The sequence below is a fragment of the Ursus americanus genome, chromosome 4 (genome assembly GCF_024610735.1).
Source record: "Ursus americanus isolate L20-20 chromosome 4, mUrsAme1.1.p, whole genome shotgun sequence".
In the NCBI taxonomy this organism is placed as follows: Eukaryota; Metazoa; Chordata; class Mammalia; order Carnivora; family Ursidae; genus Ursus; species Ursus americanus.
In genome coordinates, this window is record NC_142130.1 from 21,028,124 (window position 1) to 21,048,929 (window position 20,806).

At 44.9% G+C, this 20,806-nt stretch overlaps 1 protein-coding gene across 6 annotated transcripts in view; it reads right to left on the bottom strand.

The window, feature by feature from the left end:
• The window catches only part of ABCC5 (ATP binding cassette subfamily C member 5), a 171,674-nt gene that overhangs the window by 37,445 nt on the left and 113,423 nt on the right, over positions 1-20,806 (bottom strand). For 3 of the 6 annotated variants that reach the window (XM_045776643.2, XM_045776644.2, XM_045776649.2), the window contains 10 exons: positions 16,061-16,294; positions 15,735-15,908; positions 14,964-15,111; positions 12,723-12,871; positions 11,976-12,083; positions 8,299-8,655; positions 5,324-5,395; positions 3,032-3,156; positions 2,835-2,907; positions 727-930 (listed from right to left, as the gene is read on the bottom strand). In XM_045776643.2, the coding sequence (XP_045632599.1) occupies positions 727-930; positions 2,835-2,907; positions 3,032-3,156; positions 5,324-5,395; positions 8,299-8,655; positions 11,976-12,083; positions 12,723-12,871; positions 14,964-15,111; positions 15,735-15,908; positions 16,061-16,294 (1,644 nt within the window). Of the gene's footprint in view, positions 1-726; positions 931-2,834; positions 2,908-3,031; positions 3,157-5,323; positions 5,396-8,298; positions 8,656-11,975; positions 12,084-12,722; positions 12,872-14,963; positions 15,112-15,734; positions 15,909-16,060; positions 16,295-17,056; positions 18,742-20,806 lie in introns of those variants that run through there. The other 3 variants (XM_045776652.2, XM_045776651.2, XM_045776650.2) reach the window with 3 other exon arrangements.

Sequence of the window (20,806 nt, forward strand, 5' to 3'; positions counted from 1 at the left end):
AGTGGGAATGGGTATGTGGTCATCTCGTGGATAGAGGCTGGAGATGCACAGAACAGCCCCCCACAACAAAGAGCTATCTGGCCCAAATGTCAATAGTGCCAAGAGTGAGAGAACTCCTGCTTTAGTTTACTGTGCCTTGTGATGTGGTTCAAAGAGCATCACCTCTAGTTTTTGACACAGATCTGTTGATGGAGCCACACGAGCCTTGCATTAAACTTCACACCCCTTTGCCGCACCCAGAAACACACAATTACAGACTTTCTGCGGCAGAAGGGGGGATGAGCCCCCTAAACCTGACAACATATGCAAAGCAGATGGCAACATCCTGGAGCTGCTCTCCGAAGTGGCTGCTTGTCTTGGCATGGCAGCAGGAGAAGAGCTTATTTTCCTTAAACAGTTCCCACTTGCATACAGATATTAACACGATGCTTTCCAAACTATCTCATACCCAAACTCCAGTTGCAGTCTACTCCTCTCAGCCCTTTTCCTTACTGATTTATATGCAAAAGCTAACAGGCTCCAAAGATCTCTAATTCAGATGGCCATCTGGTACATCGGTACGATGAGCTTTATTGGTACAATGGGCCGGGCTATTTGCTGAGGAAATAAACACTGATGATTCCAGGGACCTCTAAGGAGTTCCATGGAGGGACCTGTACCAAGCCCACCTCCCTGTTTCTGATTTCCCAAGCCAACGCGGGCAGCCTGGGGAAGAATGCCTCATACCTGTAACTGGTGGGTAACAAACAGAACTGTCTTGGACTTGAGGTGCTTCTGGATAGCACTGTTGAAGATGTGGTTGCCCACGTGGGCATCTAAGGCACTGAGGGGGTCATCCAGGATGTAGATGTCCCGGTCACTGTACAAGGCCCGGGCCAGGCTGATCCTTTGGCGCTGCCCACCACTCAGGTTTGCTCCTCGCTCACCAATCTACAGGAGTCCAGACAGCACAGTGAAGCCTCCAGTTCAAGTCCAGTACCATGCTCAGTGACACATGGTCTGAGACCCTCCGCCCGGGTCACTGCTCCTAGGCTCCACCCAAACCCACTCCTTCTACTGAATTCCCCACCTGGAGGAACTGCCACTCTGATCCTCCAGGGCCCACACTGGAACTGGGGGAGCCAGCCCAGAGGAAGACAATTCTTCCTCTCCCATAACTCCCCCTTGACATACCACTCCAATCCATTCTCTGTGGGCAGAAAGATCTTTCCAAAACACAAAGTTGACCATATCCCACCCTTGCTTAAAACTCTCTTTCAAGAGCCCTAAAGAATAAAATCTAAGCCAACAAGTCACAGAATGCAGGCCCTTTGCCACCTGGCTCTGCGGCAGCTCTCAGCCTCCACTGCCAACCAACCTCTCTCCCACTCCCTGGCATCTAAGCCCTTTTAAATCGTGTGTGCATTATGAACCTCGCCCTACGGTCATGCCTTTTCTGTACTGTTCCTGCTCAGTTCCGGCACCCTCTCCTCTGTGAAACCTCCCCCACCTTCTTCTCTACTACTGCCCAAAAGAAAGGGGACTTTTTTTTATATATTTAAGTTTTGAAAGGTTTTATCAGCTTATTTTGCACTTATTTGTTTGGGTATCTCATCCTCTCAACTGTAAGCTTTTTGAGAGCACAGATCATTATCCTATTCCTTTATATTCCCAGTGCCCAGCAGTTTCTGCACATGGAGCTGGCACATAACAAGCATCTGGTAAATGTTACTAAATGAACACATGAATAAATCAGTTGTCAAATGGTAACTGGCTCTGTAATTCAAAAACAAACAAACTGTCTTTAAAAAAAAAAAAACATGCATTGAATTCAGAGATTTCAAATTTGAGCATGTATCAGAATTACCTACAGGGCTTGTTGAAACAGATGGTGGGGCCCTGCCCCTAGAGTTTCTGATTCAGTAGGTGTGGGGTGAGGCCCAAGAATCTGCATTGCTAACCAGTTCCCAATAATACTGTTACTGCTGATTCACTATGGGTCCAGCGACTAAGATCTGAGAACCAGTGAACTAGTGAAACCATTCACCAAATCTGGTTTGAAGGATTTAACTGAAGTCAGCTGAATACAAGTGCCGGCTCCAGAGACCTTCAGGGCAGGTCATGGGAAACAAGTATCAACACCAAAGATCACAGGCCAGTTCCAAAGACACACCTCTGCAAACTGCTCCAGGGCGGAGAGCCAAAGAAAGATGGGTCTGTGCAAAGGCCTCTCTCTTTCTAATTGAAGAGGGCTCTCTACAGACTGTATATGAATAAGGAGGTTGGCTGGCAGAATGAAGGTCAGAGAAGAACCTCAACAAGCACATGCTTGACTTATGGTTTTTAAAATGAATAGTGCAGGAAACACTAACTCTGAACCAATGATGGGATTTTGTTTAAAATCCACGACATATGTGGCGCCTGGGTGGCTCAGACAGTTAAGTGTCCAACTCTGGATTTCGGCTCAGGTCATGATCTCGGGGTCGTGAGGTCGAGCCCCGCGTCGGGCTTTGCGCTGAGCGTGGAGCCTGCTTAAGATTCTCTCTCTCTCTCCCTCCAACCCTCTTCCCCACCGCTGTGCACGCACACACTCATGCATTCTCTCTCTCTCAAAAAAACAAAATCCACATGACATATGAAATACTTATATCCTCAAAACAAGTAGCGTTGACAACCCTGCCCTAAGGAACAAGTGCTTTCCAAACATGAAGTCCCAATGAAAGCCAAACTCCCTGTGTAGGCGCTCCCACATTTGAGATACATTACTAGGAAGTGGCTCTGGCGCCACCCTGCCACCCATTTCCAGAATCCTCTCTGCTCAACATACTGTCCCATCAGGGGCAGAAGGTCTGTACCTCAGTCAGGTCGCTGTTGGGAAGAATGGCCAGGTCAGGCCTCAGACAGCAGCTGTTCAGCACAGAGTTGTATCTGAAGGACACAAAGATACTTAGCATCAGCAGGGACATGGCTGGAGTAGGGCCTGCTGACGTGGGCTGCCTTGCGTCTCACACGGCCAAGACGGAAAGCATGACAGAAACCAAACATTCCTTGCCTTTCTTCATCAAATTCCTTCCCAAAGAGGATGTTGTCTCTCAGAGTGGCATTGAGGATCCAGGCCTGCTGGGCCACATAAGCGAAGGTTCCACTGACTGCAATGCTGCCCTCTAGAAGTGTCATCTAGGGAGACAGACACCATCCGATGGCATCATGATGCAAAATCACCACCCTAAGCCAACAGAGCCCCCCACAGTTCCACAATGGAGTTCAGTTTGGGCAATTTCCTTGGATGCTTTTTGGACCCGAATCCAGACCTCGCCTTTGTTCCACAGAGAGCTATAGGAGCAAAGAAAATAAAAGGTCGCCTTGCTTACATGTGATGGGAACCCCGTATAAGCTATGACTTGGTGAACAAACACTTCATTCAGCAACCCATAAGCTACTCTGTATCTTTTCTTCCTAATTGTAAACTCTTTCAACCAAGGGAGGGGCTAGAGCGGAAGGCTCTTTCAGAAGTTCCCTGGGGAGGATGCTGCAAGGATTTAGAGCTAGTTCCTGCCTCAATTCATTTATAGAATTAATTAATCCAGGCTGTTGGCTAAAGCAGCTGCTTCTGTAAAATGAGGACCAAAGGGAAAAAAAATCGTTAGACATCAACTAGTATTACAGAGTATCCATTTAATGAGGATGGACCTCTCATTCAACATGAAGACACTGTGTGATGAGCCATGCGGTTCGAATTGTGTTTTCAGCCACAGTGATTGATATGATTTATCCATTTTGTCCTCTTTCAGGGTTCCTTTTGGGACTGACAGACACCTGTCTTGGGTTAGGGACGTTATAGCTTGAAACAAAATTTTGTTACCCATCCTGCACATCCAAGCTTGTCCTCTCAAACACCGGTAACGCACAGTATACGTACACAGGTGCACCCACCACACACCATTACAGCGGTACCAACTGCTCACAAACTGGTAGGCCCCCTGCTCTGCGCCCACAGTGTTCAGAAACCCACAGAGGGTCTACTGCAGAAACTCAACTCTTCTGGCTGCTGCGGCACGAACACCCACACTGCCAACGCAGAGTGAAACTCCCGAGTAGCCGGGCCGACCAGCATTTCCCACCTCCCTGTTCAAGAGATCGCTGTCAGGATATGTCCTAGAAGCAAAGCCCCACTCGTTTTCACCCTAACCATCACCCACTCAATACCACCTCCCCTTTCATTTCCCTTGTGTCTCTCATCACTGACCCTTAAATTTGACCCTGAAATGATCAGAACACCTAGGAGGTTTTGGCAGTTTACAAAAATCAAGGGCTGAGCCCAACCAATGAAGAGTCTCACAAAGCAGTGGGGGAGCGGGGGGTGCTGTCGCTCTAGGTGATTTGGCTGCAGCCTTCCTCAGACCACACTGGGGATCACTGCTCTCGAGGAAAGCCACAGCCTACCAACTGTAACAGTGACACTGAACAAGACAAAATATTCCATAACCGGGATACTACAAAACACCCTTCTCCAGCTCCATCTTGCATGGGTTTAATTTCCTCCATATGGAGAAATGACTCATTGGACCTTATCCATAGGCAGGTAAGAATAAGCTTAAGTTTATCCTCATCTCAGCCATTGAAGTCAAGCTGGTTTGATTCAAGATTAAAATCAGGTGGAAGTACCTGGTTTATTTTCCCTATTATTTGGTTTTAAAACATAGGAAACGGCGATTTGTCTTAGCAGGATGACCCTTGCCCCCGCCCCCACTCTAAATGCTGACAGCCCTCTGCTGGGCCCTCTGTAAACCTTTCACTCTCTGCCTTGTGCTATTTTTTGTGTGTCTAGAAGGCACAGCTCCCCAGCTAGACCATCAGCTCCCAAGGGCACAATTCTTTCAATGGTTAGGTTGTAAACGGAGTGGGGCTTTGCTTCCAGATCACATCCCAACAGCGATCTCTCGGACAGGGAGGCTGGTAATGCTGGCCGCCCCGGCTACTGCCCTTTGCTGTCAGTCTACAGTTTGTTCATGTCTTATCTCCGACATTTCCCAACACACTGTCTGGCATACGTATGGCACTCAATAAATACACGCTGAATAAAGGAAGGCAGGAGAAATGGATGGCTCTAGCTAGGTATCAATCAGTCACTCCTCAGGCATCCACTAAGCTCACTCGCAGACACAAGGCTGATAAGGGGTGGGGACGTGGGGGTGGGGGCAGGGGCACAGCACAGACCATGGGTTCATTTTGCTTCTGCCCTTCCTGACTCTCTTTGGGAAGTAAGTTCATTCTTCCCAAGACTCTTGTGAGACAGATTCCAGAGAAAGAAGCAGAAAAGGCTAAGCACAAACAAAATTATTACCTGGCCTAAAATGGCTGAAATGAGAGACGTTTTTCCGCTTCCCACACTGCCACAGATTCCAACCAGTTTGCCCTGCACAAAGCACACAGAGAAAGGAAGGTCATTAAAGGGCCACTGACCACTCATCTCTGGCGACTGCGGACGGCTCTGAGGAAAAGCACACCAATGACAGTCCATCAATAGGGGAATGACCAACCTGATGACCCTGCAAGTCACTTACCTGTTTCCTCCCTGTCGGCCACCTACTTCAGAGGGCTTCTGCGGGGGTCCGTGGGAGGTAACGGATGTGTTAGCCTCTTAGAAAACTTAAGCCACACGCACGACAGTATCCCACATCACTTTTTAGAAAGTCCCAGCCTCTTTCTTACTTTTTTGGCAACCCATGTTTTGTGATTATTTGTTTATTTTTGTTGTTTTTGGAAATGAGGGCGGGACTCTTGAAAATTATTTTGTTGATTTTCGTTTCATTTTATATGATGTTTTCCTCTACAGTCTATAAATTATTTTCAATAAAAACTATGTGCACAGTTGTTTCCATTTTTCTACAAAACATTTCCAAGAATCTGAAGACTATTGATATCATCAATCGCACTTAAAAGCCGGGGGGTGGGGGGGGGAAGCCTGTGATTAACTGAATATCTCCAGGCAAAATAATGAGTTCTCAACAGGTGGTGTTCAAAGTTTCCAAGGACGGGCTGGTGATTTCAAAAGAGCCAATTGTTTAGCAACCCTGCATTGGCTCAAGTCTCACAGCAAAGGAAGGGAGAGTGGTGTGCAGAAGAGCGTGGACTGTGGAGGCGGCCAGGTCTTGATTTGAACCCCAGCGCCACTAGCCCCTGCCAACTGTGTGCTCGTGGTCTGGTTACTTACACTGTCTGTCTCTTACTGGGCTTTGAGAAACTTGAGGGAAGTAGTGATCTTTGTAGAACAAAGTACAGTGTCTTGGACAAAGTATGTTGGACAAAGTTTCTGACATGGTCCCAGAGTTTGAAAGATTTCAGCCTGGTGGTAATGAGGAGACCAAGTCAAAGGTTCAATCTTCACTCAGGTCAGTTAGGTTTGCACAGAGAAAATTCTGTTCTCATGACTCCATGGTGACTAACAGAGATACCAACAATGAAGTGCCCCAGGCACAGAGGAGCTCAGGCAAACATTAACTTCCCTTCCCCGCCCTGAAGAGGGGGGCCGGAAGAATTAAGGTACCCATCTCTAAGTAGCTAAAGGTCTGTCATGTGAATGTGGGCTCTAAAGGGTAGGATGAGGATCAAATGACAGAAAGCAGAAGAGTACATTTCAGCGGAATATGAGGATTAAGCCTCTAATCGGGCTGACGAGAAATGTAATAGAGCTGCCTCAATAATCAAGAAAATCATTATTAAATAAGAAGCCTGTGGTTAAGAGCTCACTGAAATAAACTGGTGTGCGTGGTGGCCAATGATGAGCTACACTCGTGGTTGCAGGTGTTGTCACGAAGGACCACCTCCTGCCCTTGTGGACAGCTTTCAAGAGCTGGGAGCTGCATGTTCTCTCTTCAGCTTGGCTCTGGATCCACGTAACACGCCTGGGTCAGCTGCGGTACTGATGTACACTGCATTGAAACCCACTACTCCCTAGCTCCGGTTGTGCAGATAAACATGGCTCACCACCCGCCTTGGTCCAAGACATGCTTCTCCTGGGTTTCACTGCTCTCCTTCCTTGTTCCCCTCTATACTTTTCTGAATCCAGAAGCTAGAATGTTTCTCTTCATACATAAGTCAGATCATGTCATTCTTCTCCAAACCCTCCCTTGGCTTCTCTTCCCACTCAGAGTAAAGGCAACGCCACCCCCAGGAGACTCTGGCACCCCAACCGCCTCTCTGCTCTTCTCTCCCATGCTCACTCTGCTTGGGAATAGGCACACTGCAGACTCAGGGCCTCTGTGCTTCTGTTCCTTCTGCCTGGAATGCTCTTCTTCCTCCAGATACCCGTATGGCTCACCCCTCACCTCCGTCTGGCCTTTGCTCAAATATCACTTTTTAAATGAGGCCTTGCCTCAGGCAGCCTATTTAAATTGCAACCACACCTGCTCCGGGCCCCAGCACTCTCGTCCTCAGGGCCCTTATCACCATGTGACATACCACATACTGTACTTTTTTACTATCTATCTTTGCCCACTAAAACAGATGCTACAGGAGCACAGAGGTTTTTGTCCGTTTCGTTTCCTACGGCTATACCCCAGGCCCACAATGGTGCCTGGCATAAAGCTGACACTCAGAAAACAGCCGATGAACAAACAGATAAACATATACATCTCCGCCCCTCTGAATGGTGCAGCTGGTTTCCAGTCACAGACGTATCTGCAAAGCCCTGAACTGGAGTCTGCTCGAGCCACTCTGCACAGGAGCTCCTCAGAGAGACTCTAGTCTCTACCCAGGCTGTGGACATACCCAGGGCATAAAATATGTCCTTCATTTATATGAAAAATCAGCAATTATAGAATCAATATGTTGTACACCTGGAACTAATATAACATTGGCTGTTAATTATGCTTCAAAATATATATATAAGAGATTTGTCAATAAGAGCAGCCCTGAGCGTTCTTACAGGGACCAGGGTCTGGGCTCCGCACAGCCTACTGGTAACGAAAAGCTCACCCAGAGTTATAATAACCAGAAATAATTTTTACAGCTCACATACAACTGTAACAATCAGAATCTATTCAGGGCCAAGTCTTGGAAACTCCACTTGAATGCTTCATTTCCTTGCTTATAAAATGAGCATCTCATGAGATAAGTTGGTATTAAGTTCTACCGTTAGATGCCTAAATATTCCTTCATGAAGTTGGAGCCGGCTAGATTTGCTTTTTAGCTCCAGACCAGTCCCAGCCACAAGGTACTCCGGTGTAAGGAAGGCAGCCGCCCGCTCTTGCCGGAGAGACGCCCCAGATCCCTGCAGACAGCGGGGTGCGGGTGGGCAGTGGGCGGCGCAGGGCTTACCTCCTCGACTTCCAAGTCGATGCTGTACAGTGTCCTTTGCAGACGCAGGCTCCCCAGCTGGATGTGCTTGCCCTCGTCCTCCTCGGGACTGGGCCGCTCGTCACTGTCCAGGAGGAGGTGGCCTTTCTGCTCTGCCAGCACGGCCTGCTGCTCAGCGCGCTGCAGCTGTCTCACTTTCTCTCTCTTGCCCCTGGCAGCCCTCTTGTCTTTTTTCGTTTTGGGGGTCAGCTTGGGTGAGTTCTGGATACTGGAGTGGGAGGAGTCCCATGCCAAGGTGGCATTTTTCACCTCTATCTTGATGTGAGGGCTGGCGGGTTTTTTCTTTATCATGTGAACCTCTTCCATCAGAAACAAACTCTGATAGGAGTTGTGAGAGAGGTGCAAAGATGAGACACTGGATCAAGACCAGGGGGACAAGCCTAGGGCGCACACTCACGTGGCAAAACACATCAGGCTATACAGTGGAAGGAAGCTGAAGGGCAAAAGGTAGCTCATTAGTGTAGCCCAGCCTCAGGCCCAGAAAGAGGTCACGGGGGTGTGGGGACACCCTCAGGAGGGACAGGGGCCTTCTCAGTGGTCCAACGCTCTACCCTGCCAATCACATCCTAACCTATCTTTTCCTTTCTACCGATCTAGTGTGGCCAAAGCGCATTGAACGAACCCATTTGCAGCCCCTCGTTCTCACCCATGACTTGGTGAAGAGCAGGTAGTAAAATTCAAGCAAAAAAACCAAAGGGCATGCTGCTCTCCTAGACGGACCCTCATCACTCCGTTTCCCTTCCAGAACACTCCTGCGGAACCTCAAAGCCTGTGCGCGTCCCTCACCAAACACACGGCACATGTGTGTGGGGAGAGGCGAGCTGAGATGGTGACCACACCTAGGTTGCTTGGGTTTATCGCTGTCAGAGTGCCTCTTCTTGCCAAGCCCTCATGTCTTCCAAGTTCTGCCTTGAAGCTTGTGAGGAGTCCAACGACCAAAGGAATGGACTTGGGAGGAAGTGAAGGGTATCTCTCTCAGAAATATCCCTTGGGAATACAACAGGACTTTCCTCCCAGTCATTCCCAGAGTCCCCCTGAGCTATGTTAGGGAAGAAAAGTGGAATGAATGAAAAGCTAAGTATTTCTGAAATGAGATTTGAAACACTGACCATAATAAACCCTATTATAGGTGCCCGTTATCTTGAACCCCTTTCTGACAGCTCTCTTAAACTGCAGATCTCCATAGAACGCTATTCCAGTTGGATTCCCAATATGGTAAGAAAAAATTTTTTTAATAAAAAAAATTTAAACATTAGAAAGACTTAAGATAAATGGTGACTTTCAGGGTCAGGACTCTGCTTATTTACTGAGAACCCCCAACTATTTTAAAGTTGCAGGTGTTATTAAATGTAATATATAATCTCCCTCCCCTAGAGCAAGCCCTTTCTTCTAGATCGTAAACTCCAAGCTTTGATTGCCACATCTCGTATCTGTTCCTACTCTCCAATCTTTCCAGAAGTGTCATGGTTCTAAATACCCTCGATAACCCTTACTCTTCACCAACCTTAGGTTTAATTTTCCAAAAACAGCTGTTGGTTTCATTTGTTCAGAGCCTTCTGGAGAGACTGAGCTAAGACTAACATGCCAAATATTTTGACCACATTCACAGAGTAAAACCATACGCTAACTGAATTCCCATCATTTCTTTCCTCTAAGGAATTATTAAAGGGATCTTTCAGGCCTCATGGACTATTAAAAAAATAAGCCCATGCTCCAGTTTGCCCAGCTCCTTCCCCACATTTCCTTCCCATGGGCTCCCTGCAGCCTGTCCTCCTCTTGAGACATGCAGAGGCACACAAGGGACCCACAACACTTGAATTTATATCTATTTGGACTGGCACCTGCCAGAAAAACAGAAAACAGAGGTACATAAACCATAAACCTCAACTTTACCATAGCACACCAACTACCAAAACAGAACTCTCATTCACTCAGAATGTGTCTGTTGAGCAAAAGAGGGGACAGAAGGTTGCCAGATAAAATACAGGACATCTAGTTAGATTCTGATTCTAGATAAACAATGAATAATTTGGTAGTATATCTCATGTGGTTATTAACTAACTGGGGGTCCTATTTATTTGCTAAAACTGGCAACCCTATACTGACAAAAATCTTAGAAAAGTCACAAGGTGGCTTCTTATTGCCCTTCTACCTGTTATCATCCTCCTGAAAGGTGAAGAAAGAGAAGGAAGGGTAAGGTGAAGTGAAGGAGGAGGGAGAGGAGGGGCAGGAAGAGCCTGCCAAGAAGAATAAGACAGAATGGAACTGAAGTCTCAAGGGGCATATAATACAGCTGTGGGTGATTTTGCTTCTATTATTAACTCTGAAGTTCCCTGGATAGAGGAAGGAGTTGTGGTGCAAAAAACCACCTGCTAATGCAAGTCCTCACCAGTAAATGGAAGAGAAGAAAGCCCTTGAGAAATATAGGGTGAACAAACCCATACTATCAACTCTTATTCTTTCATCCAAAATGCTACCAAATCCATTCACTAACAAGGACAGGGGGACAAACTTATGGTCAAAACATATGCTTTCTTCCATGACTAGGTATCGTAGAGTCCACAAAATAAAGCTCTGATTACAATTAGACCATTTCTTTGATATGGCTCTGGCTCTTAGCCTTCTAGCAGCCAGGCTGGAGGGAAGGAGGGCACAGAGCTGGGGATGCATTCTTGAGGACTGGCTTTCTTGCCCAAACAGAATTCACCTTGTTAACTGTAAACAAGTAGAATATAAATAAATCTTGGAAAGCTCTTCTCCATTCTTCATATTCTCCATGAGCCTCAGTTTGTTTTCTCCCGAACATCTAAGGTGATGATATGAATGCCTCAAACACCTGAGCCGCAAGCCTTCAAGCAACTAGCGTTGCCTTTGCCTTGTTCTCAAAAGCCAACAAGGCTTGGCAGGAGTGCAGGAGCTACTCCCTGCAGGGGCGTCGTCAAGGAAATCCAACCCGCACAGGTGCTGCTCCTTTTTAAAAAGCATTAACCACTTTCAAATATCCCCCCACAACCCCGCTGAATCTATCGACCTCTTGTATCATCTACTTGTGCTATTCTCAAGGCATAAAGAACAGTTGAAGCATGATCAACTAACCACCTCCAGAAAAAACCTGATATTTCCTTAGCTGCACTTTGCAACATGATCTCATTGTATGACTATTCCCATGTCACTGCGTTCCCTGCATCATGAGTGGCGACTACAGGGTAGGAAAAAGAAAGTATCAAAAAGGGCGTAGTAGAATATTGACCAACCAAAATGACGACAGCATTTTGGTAGAGGTCGATGGTAGACTGAGGTGAAGAAAAGCTGACAGTCAAGGCCCAGGAAGTTAGGACATATACCCAAGGCAGGCCAGGGAAGAAGGGACTCACTCTGAAGGGGAACGAAATCCTTGGAGCCCAGAACTAGATGGGCTGTCGACAAAAGGTCAAATTTCACATTCACTTGAAAAGGTAACTAGTCCCATCCCTTAATTCACTCTCCTCTACTACTCCCTTTCTTGCCAACTTGACAAAAGGCTAAAGGTGAACAAAAACCAAGTATGGCCAGCCTCGTGTGGCCCATTGGGATAAAGGCAGCTGTTGGCTCTGCTAGGGATGGCTCCTGACATGGAGGAGGGGAAGGGAGCCACTTACCTTAAATCTGTCAACAGCAACCGATGCTTCCGAGAGGGATTTTACAGAGAATGGTGTTACTTTCAAAGCAAAAGTCATGGAATTGAAGACAGTCACCACTGTGAAAGCCTGAAAACAGGAAAAGAAAAGAAACTGAGCTTGATTAGAGTCTGCAATAAAAATAACAAGACATGGATTTCCTTTCAGATGTAAGGAAGGCAGCAACTTGACTGTCAACCCAGTATGAGTCACATATGCTTTTTTTTAAGATTCATTTATTTATTGCAGAGAGAGAGAGAGAACGTGGGGGGGGGCAAAAAGGAGGGAAAGAAAGAATTCCACGTAGACTCCCCTCTGGGTGCGGAGCCCAATGCAGGACTTGATCCCATGACCCTAAGATCATTAACTGAGCCAAAATCAAGAATTAGATGCTTAACTGACTGAGCCACCCGGGTGCCCCCCATATGCTTTTTTTTTTTTTAAAGGTAGTGTTTTTATGAGACCTTCAATTAAAATTCTCAGTAAATCTGAACCAAAGGATGATCTGTATTTTTAGAATTAAATCCAAAGGTGGGTTGACTTAAAATAATCCATACATTATGTGTGCTTAGGGCTGAATCTCCACTCTTCTACTTCTCGGCTTAATCACGTGAAAGAAAAAATACCTTCTGATTACTGGGGGCACCTCCAAATCCAGAAACAAGGGGCCCAGAGCATGTTTATTTGTGGTATTTCTAAAATCTTCCCAAGCCTTGAGGGCTCACTGACCTGTGCTGCTGTGAGATCAAAGCCAAGGGTCATGTGAACAGAGAAGGTCACCACACTGGCAATCACCATCACAATGGGAGCCACACCAACAGTAATACTCTGAAAGTACCCAGCTTTTTCCAACATCCGACGTTCCTCCTCTCGGATTTCTAAGAATAAAAAGCAAGCCAACTGCTGAAAAGCAAGCCAATTTTAAAGCAAGTCAAAAGAAACCATGAGATATTGGTCCTCTGTCACCAAAGAAGACTTGGTAGGTCTTCAGGCACACAGTTTTCCGAACAACTCTTTAATACCCATGATGCAAAACCTAGGTCGACATGACTATCAGTTATTACTATTAATGCTGGTACATAAGGCTGAGGTTTGAACTGGAACCAAGTCACAGGATGAATCCCTACGTATCAGTTCAATGAGCATCTTCTGCCTTCGTCTGATTTTTCTTGCAAACGTCTTACACGTAGAAGGAATGAACACAGTAATTGTATCTGCAAATGGCAGTTTTGTTTGCTTACCTGGTCGTTGTTTATTTCCGGTAAGCAACAGAAAAGACTACACCACGGTAATGGAGAATTTAAAAAGAACTCAGATTTACTACAGTGCCCACTGTATGTCAGTGCTGGGTAGAGGCTTTCACAGAAAAAGCAGTGAGGATGATTGACAGAAGGTGAGTGAAATACAATTTTTGTAGGCAGCATGATTTTTCTTAAATATTTGCAAAATGGAGACCCTTATTAACAGAGCAATCCTAGAGTACTAAAGACCATGGAGTAGAAAGAATGCCAATAAAGTGGCAAGCTTTGTGTATGTGTTTTTTTTTTTAAGTTTTAAACATAAAACCAATCCTTCTGAGAAACTTTGTAATGACCTTAAAGGTATTACCTTGCCCAAGACATCGGGAACTATCTTCAGAGCTAGCTCATAAGTCATATTTTAAAAAATCTAACTCATTGCTTTCACTTTTACTATATACCTTACCTACGTCCATAATGAGAAAGAACACTCTTTTCAAGCCAATATACACAGGTAAAGATACCAAAATCAGAGGCTGAAGGATGAGTGGGCTCTCAGAAAAAAAATTATAAAACCATAGAATGAGAGAGGCAGAAAGGACCATCAGCAGTCACCCCGCCGGCAACATGCTTGGCAGATATCCAATTAGCATCCATTGGTTCCATTCCACTGGCAATGAATTCACTACTTAACAAAGTTGCCTAACTCACTGCCGGACACCTCTGAGTGGCCACCTCCTCCTGACGACCACTGGTAAATAAAGTTTATGAACTGGACACAATGTTCCTGAAGGTTTAATCGACAGACAAATCTAGCAGTTAAAACAGCTTCCTTGATCTGAACGCTGGATTTCTATTCAACTTAAAACTGCATTAACTTTTGTAACTGCAACGTACTCAGGCTAGCTCACTATGAGGTGATGGTCAATGAATAGCCCACATCTTTTATACTTCAAGTAAGTTTAAATGGAAACATGTCTTCTTTTTTCAACTCTAAAGCGCCTTTAAATCTGTCCCTCTTAAATGTCACCTTTTTTAAGGCCCACCATTCCAACTTTTGTTGAGACCTTTAGAATGTCCAGTCTATGCTAATGATTCCTCCAAGCGTTCTGGCATTTACATATTAGACATGTTAATGTCTGCAATGAATTTGCTCATCAGGATAAGCAGGGTAGGGCCAGGATGGGGCCTTGTTTGTCAACATAATTGTTTGAAATGATAAAAATAAAACAACAAACCAAAAAACCCAATGACTGAGCAGATGACATAGGCCCGGAGTCCAGCTGTCCTGACCCTCAGCTTGGCCCTTCTCCCGCTCCCCAAGGATCTCACACCTCATACATCTCACACCTGTGTACACATGTACCTGTGGCAGGCAGGGAAGGGGGGAGCTCTCAGAAGCCACTTGATATTGTTTTCTGTGATGTCTTCATAGCCAGGCCACAAAATTATGGGTAGGATGACAGTGTAGATAGGGGGGTTTGAAACTGAATGAATTGCTTATAACTAGCTTAGTTATCTTGGGGGGGGGGGAATCACAATTTTCTGGTCTTTAATTTCATCCTATGTGAGATGAGATTATGAGTTCGAGTCCCTAAGATGCCTTTCAATACAAAGATCATAAGATATTATAAGAAGATATTATGATCCTATGACATTAGGATTCCTAGCAGCTAATGTGCTCAGGAAGCAGACCTTCTACCACATGCACATATGAAATCTGTAAACTCACTTTGAACAATCTGAGAAAATGCTTTGACCCAGGCATACATTTTAATAAATTTAATGTAAGTGAGGACTTCATTCATCTTCTGGACACGTTCATCCGTGATGGTCACACATTTTCTCCTGAAATATGCAGTGATCCGTGATACAAACATCTGAAAGGAAAAGGGATGTCATGCCAAGTCAGGGCTTATTCAAACTTAAAAACTGTCTAGTCTTTCTGGGAAACAAATCTGCTTAAGATTATTATAAATAAAATGAGTATCATGTAAGTTGCAATGCCTTTTAATAAAAGTAGCCTACTAAATTATAATAAAATATTATTTAATCCTTATCTTTTTGTAAGGAAGTTAAGACACGTAAAGTATTTCTTCTCATGGTAATTACGGTTATTGATTGCTACCAAAGGGAAGCAGAAGAGCCACATCGTTAGCATCAAATTGAGACAAAGAAACTCAGACAATCCCGTGTTCTTAAGGGCAGAGTTCACTTGCCAGCCTCCTCCTTCACTCAGACTCTCTTTTAAAAATCTCATTAAGAGTCATGGCCTTTATTCACGGGATACCTTACTTCCACTCCAGACAAAATTCTGCCTGAAGGGACTAAACACTGTCTAGCTCTTTCCAGACTTTTCCAAACCAGGTACGTGCTCTGAGGAAATTTCCAATCAGAGAAGTGACACCTCAGCAGTGCCTACTATATAAAACCTAGTGGAGAGGTTTAAGGAGAAGCTCATTTAAGGAGAAGCTGCTATGATACAGCAAAGAGGCTTACTCACCATTGCTGGATAAAAGAGGATAAAAACAGCTGATCCTAGGAAGCCTGTTGGTCCTAGAATAATTACGTTATAAATCATGCCTAAGATGGCAACAATGGGTCCTCCAGCCAACAAGCTGCCAACGGCGGCTGCTTCGAACATCCTCTGCCCGTCGTTGGAACACAGGTTGATGAGCTACGAGACACAAAGGGCAGTGAGCGGACCCTGCAAGGACGCTGGCCACTTGCCTCAGGAGGAAGATGAAGGACAAAGCAGAGATCCAACGGAAAGGGAGAGCTCAAGCTGGGAGCTTTCTCTCTGCCCTGAAGCAAACACCCCTCACTCACCTCACCCACAGACTTCTCTTTAATGTTCTTCAGCTTAAGGATCTTCTTAAATGCCATGGTTAGGATGGCCCCCCGCAAGCGGACGCCAGTTCGGTAATTCAATGCCCAAGTCAGCGCGAGTGACCACGAGCGCACGACTTCCGTCAGGAGAAGGCCCAGGACTAACAGCAAGCTGTACTTGAGGTTAGAATCTGTGACCTGGGTGTATTCCAAGAGGTGTTTCACCACGAAGGCCTACAGGGAGAAACACACAGCGCTGTCAACATCTCCACGGCACCCACACACCACGCCACAGTTTTATGTTAAGTTAGAAAGAGGAGGCAGCTTCACTGCACAGTGCTACATACATAAGCAGAGGAAGACCTCGAAGGACCAAATATGGCTGACCACTCGCCTGCGGATATTGACTCAAGGCGTTTCGCAGGCGGCAGGCCTCATCTGAATTTTTTTCTTCCTTAAGGACACCACCAAAACCGTTACTCTTTCTAATGTAACATAAACCTGTCCATGAGCTGAAATTAATTCTAAACACACGATCATTAAAAAGTATATATTTGACCTTATTCCAGTATCTCCACACATTGATACATGTCTTTAAATGAAATTAAGACCTTTTTTTTTTTTTTTGGATCGTTTCAAACGTGCTTATTTGATAAAAAGGAACAGTGTACCTACAGTTGGACTGGGGAAGAGTGAGAAGTGCATTTGCAAAACATTCCTGAAAATAAACATCGGCAGTTTAATAGTACAGAAGAGAGCAAACAAAGCAGACTATCCAAAATCCAGAAACCCTCCCGTGGGCCCTCCCCACTCCCCACTCCCTCCCAAAAACAAAAACATGTTACCTCAGGTAGCATATGTCTAACACCACCTGCAGTGAGGAAGGCAGCCAGCCCCCAAGAACCACCGAGTGCCACCTCCAGCTCTGAGGTCCTGCAACGCCGGAGCACACACTCACACAAGGCACATTCAGCAACAGGATTAAATACCAGGAAGTGGGAGGTAATGTACTTTTATTGAAAATGAAAAAAAAAAATAAAAGTACCATCTTCAAAGAGCATCTCACAGACACTGTACAACAGAAGGAGCATTGCGGTAACATACATGGGAACATACAGAGTCGAGTTTTTACAAGGCTAGCCATCTAACAGGTCATCTGGCCTCCGACTGTTGTTTTAGCTACACACAGTGGAAATACAGAATAGAACCCACAGCTGTTTCCAGAGTCCGGAGCAGTACATCAAGCTGACAGCACTTAATCGATTAAGGCTCTCGAAGCTGCAGTGAGTCTGCAATGGAGTGGATTCTCCAGGAATAAGACCTTGCTGCTAAGGAAAGAGAATTAAAAAAAAACAAAACAAAACAAAACTAAAAACTCCCCCAAAGAGGGAACTCTGCTTAAAAATCCCTGGGTGCTACTGGTTCAGCAGGCTGTGACGGATGACTTCTGTTCAGGACAGAATACAAAAATCTAGGCCTCAAGGAAAAACAGGGCGGCATCCTTCAGAGTCTTTTTTTCAAGTCCTTGCAGCTAAAATTGATCTTGCCGAAAATGAGATAAAAAACCGCAATAAAAGAAAGTCAAACCGATCCCCCACCCTGAAGGAAGGAAAAAAAAAAAAAAAAAAAAAGAACGAGAAACCCATCCACCCAACTACCCTGGATCCTTATAGCACAGGGTACTTGTAGATGGAAGCCAGCTCTGAATGACAGACAAAAATGGAGGCCAGACACAATTGTCCTGAGGCGGCTAAGGTTGAATTCCAGAACCCAGACGCTCTCTGGGTTAACTAGCATTGCTCATTTTTCCTGAAAGGAAATTAATACCAGATGTCCACTAGATCCTAAGAGATCCCCACCAATCAGATTTCTGTCAAGTGTCAGTAAGTAACCTGATCAAATAAATAGGAGATTTCAGATCCCAAGAACTATTGTATTCCACCTCTCCCCTCCCTCAGATTTTTAGGTTTATATCCATTGTTTGGGTCACCACTGCATACAGCTGGGTTGTTGGTTTACTAGCAAGAAGATTGGCTTCTTTTCCAGTATGCAATCCAAAATGTGGAACTGAGTCACTGAGTGGCAGGGTCAAAACCCCTTTTTTCCTCACGTGAAGCAACTCAGTAAGATGGCAGTGCCGTAAAGCATTTTCTCGCACACCTCGGCACCGATGGAACAGTCTCCAGAGGAAGGCGTGAAAGGACAGCAGGTTGTAGTTTGGGGTTCCTTCCTTCCCATACCTTTACAGTGCCATTTTTCAGCACTGGGTAATAGCATTAGTACCTCCCGGAGGGGAGCCAGGGGAAGGTAAAAGACATAATGAAGCTTACATTATGTAAAACTTTCGGAGGGGGGGAAAAGAGGAAACAGCAGATTAAAGAATTTCCAACACATAGGGTTCTTAAAAAAACAATTACATTTCAAACCATTTTGTATGTATGGGATAAAGAAAAAAAAGGTTTTCATGAAAAAATCCAACCAAAACTTAGTTTTAAAAAGTTACAAACTTATCATTTAAACGTAAACAAACTGGGAGAAAACTCGAGAGATTGTCAGCATAGCTGTCTGGCTGTGGAAGCATTCCCAGTGAATAAACATTACCTTACCTGAACTCTTGGCGAGAGATTCTGCCCAGCTTGACTCTCTCATTCTGACCGCAGAATACAGCCATCCTGAAAATTCTAAAGAACAGCTTCTGTCACTGGTTCTACTACAGAGAGACTCCCCCCAAAACCAGATCCTGACAGCATCAAGCAAGCTGCAGCTGGGGAGAGGTTGGGAGGGTGGGAAACTTACCTCTCTAGAGGCTATTCACTGCCCTTTCCCCCAAAAGGCCCTTGAGCAGAGTTAGCATTCACCAAGATACAGCACTGCAGGAGGTAGCCTTCTCTTGCAGCTCTACAGGGTGGATGCTAATTCTTTACACAAAAATCATAGGTCAGGCCTGGTCTTTTTAAACTGTTCAAATCCAAGAAGGCCACATATCATCTCTGTAACTTTAGCAAGTCTGGCCACTCATCTTAGGTCAGGACCATACCCTTATTCTTTCTGGTACTCCGTTAACACTATTGTGACCTCTGGACACTCTGCACAGAGCTCTGGTCCACTGGCATCACTGAAACCTTGGATCGTCCTGATGTATAGATGTCCGGCCAGTTAAAAAAACATACATACACACGAACTAGGTTGTTTCGTATATTCTGCATATGGCTACCAAGGTTCAGCAATGCCTGAGGGGAGAAAAGAAATATCCCCATATTTGGGGAGTCGGTTCTTACACACATTTCTGTAAGAACAGACTAAGCCAGTTTGGAAATTGTGTCGTATTAGAAAATGTGCAAAAATCTAAAATGAATGTTCCTTGAAAGGATTTAAATCCACAGAACAGAAGGTATGCTCATTGCTAGCACTAATCTCAAAACCAGGCTGATTCTTCAATGCCCAATTAAAAAGAAATTTATTAGAATTGGTACTCCAAAAAAATAAGTTTGCTTTACTTATAGTTTTAAATCTTTTTTTCATTTAGAGAGACTATGGATGGGACCATTGCTTTCTCAATTGTTCTAGGATGGAATCTTATGAAATAACACAGGCCTTAAGTTGCTCTTCCCCAAGAAGGTAGAGAGAAGGAAAAGCATGCTGCTGTTTTCCTGTGAAAGGAAGGCTCTCGGTGTTCCCTGGCATCTAGAAGAGTTTGCTAGAGTTAGCATTCCAGGATGCTGTACCTTGAGAGAGAGAGAAAGGGATATGCAGATGCTCAAGGGAGTGACCAAACTGAACATGCACAGGGAGCTTTGTTCTCCCACATAAAAAATTAAAATCTCAAGAATCTATGGTATTTCTTCCCTTTTTTTTACTTTTGGTTTTTATTTTATTTTTTGTTGGTTTTTCTTTTCTTTTCTTTTTTTTTTCATGGGGGGAGCCAATGAACTTCTTACGCTGGCCAAATGGAATCAAGAAAGCCTATATACTGTACTACCCAGCTCAACGAAGTCTACAGAAGATCCAGAGCTGCCACCAGCCCTGTAGTGAAACAATGACAGAAGCTCTTCTTGGGGGAAGCTGGTCCTATGAAAATGTTTGCCATTTTGGTCAGTAACATAATATTCACTTACATGGTCTCTCTTACTTAAAACTTATACAAAAGTGTGTTAGTTGGTCAATTAAAATAGAAACCTAATACCAGAAAAGTAGTGTTCTCTGCTTCAGAAAAGAGATCAGAACTTTTAAAAAGGCATCAAACATTTAAAAAAACAAACAAACAAACAACAACAACAAAAATAAAACAGAAAAACTGCAAATTAGTTTTACCTAATCACCATGCATCTTAGGCATATACTTACCAAAACCATGAACCTCCAGCTTACCCACACACGGAAAATGCACAGTATAAGTAGTACTACTGCTCCGATGCCTCAAGGCAAATATGCAGAGAATAGATTTAATCAAAGTCTCAAGTGTCAGGCAGCACAGCAGGTGTAAGAAACAGGTGTCCAGAAAACAGTGTGAACATCACTCTCTTACCTACTCTCCTTCAGTACACACTAGGAAAAGACCACGGCTGCCACCCCGACACCTGCCACACCATTTACACTATAAACCAAAAACTTAAAATAGACTCCAGGTTGGACTCTAAAAAAACCCTCACACTCCTCGGGTTTCTTCGGGCTCATTTGCCACAGAACCGCCGAACACGTGACAACTCTGCCTCCAGGCGTGCGGTGCGTCACCAGCACTAGCTCAGTG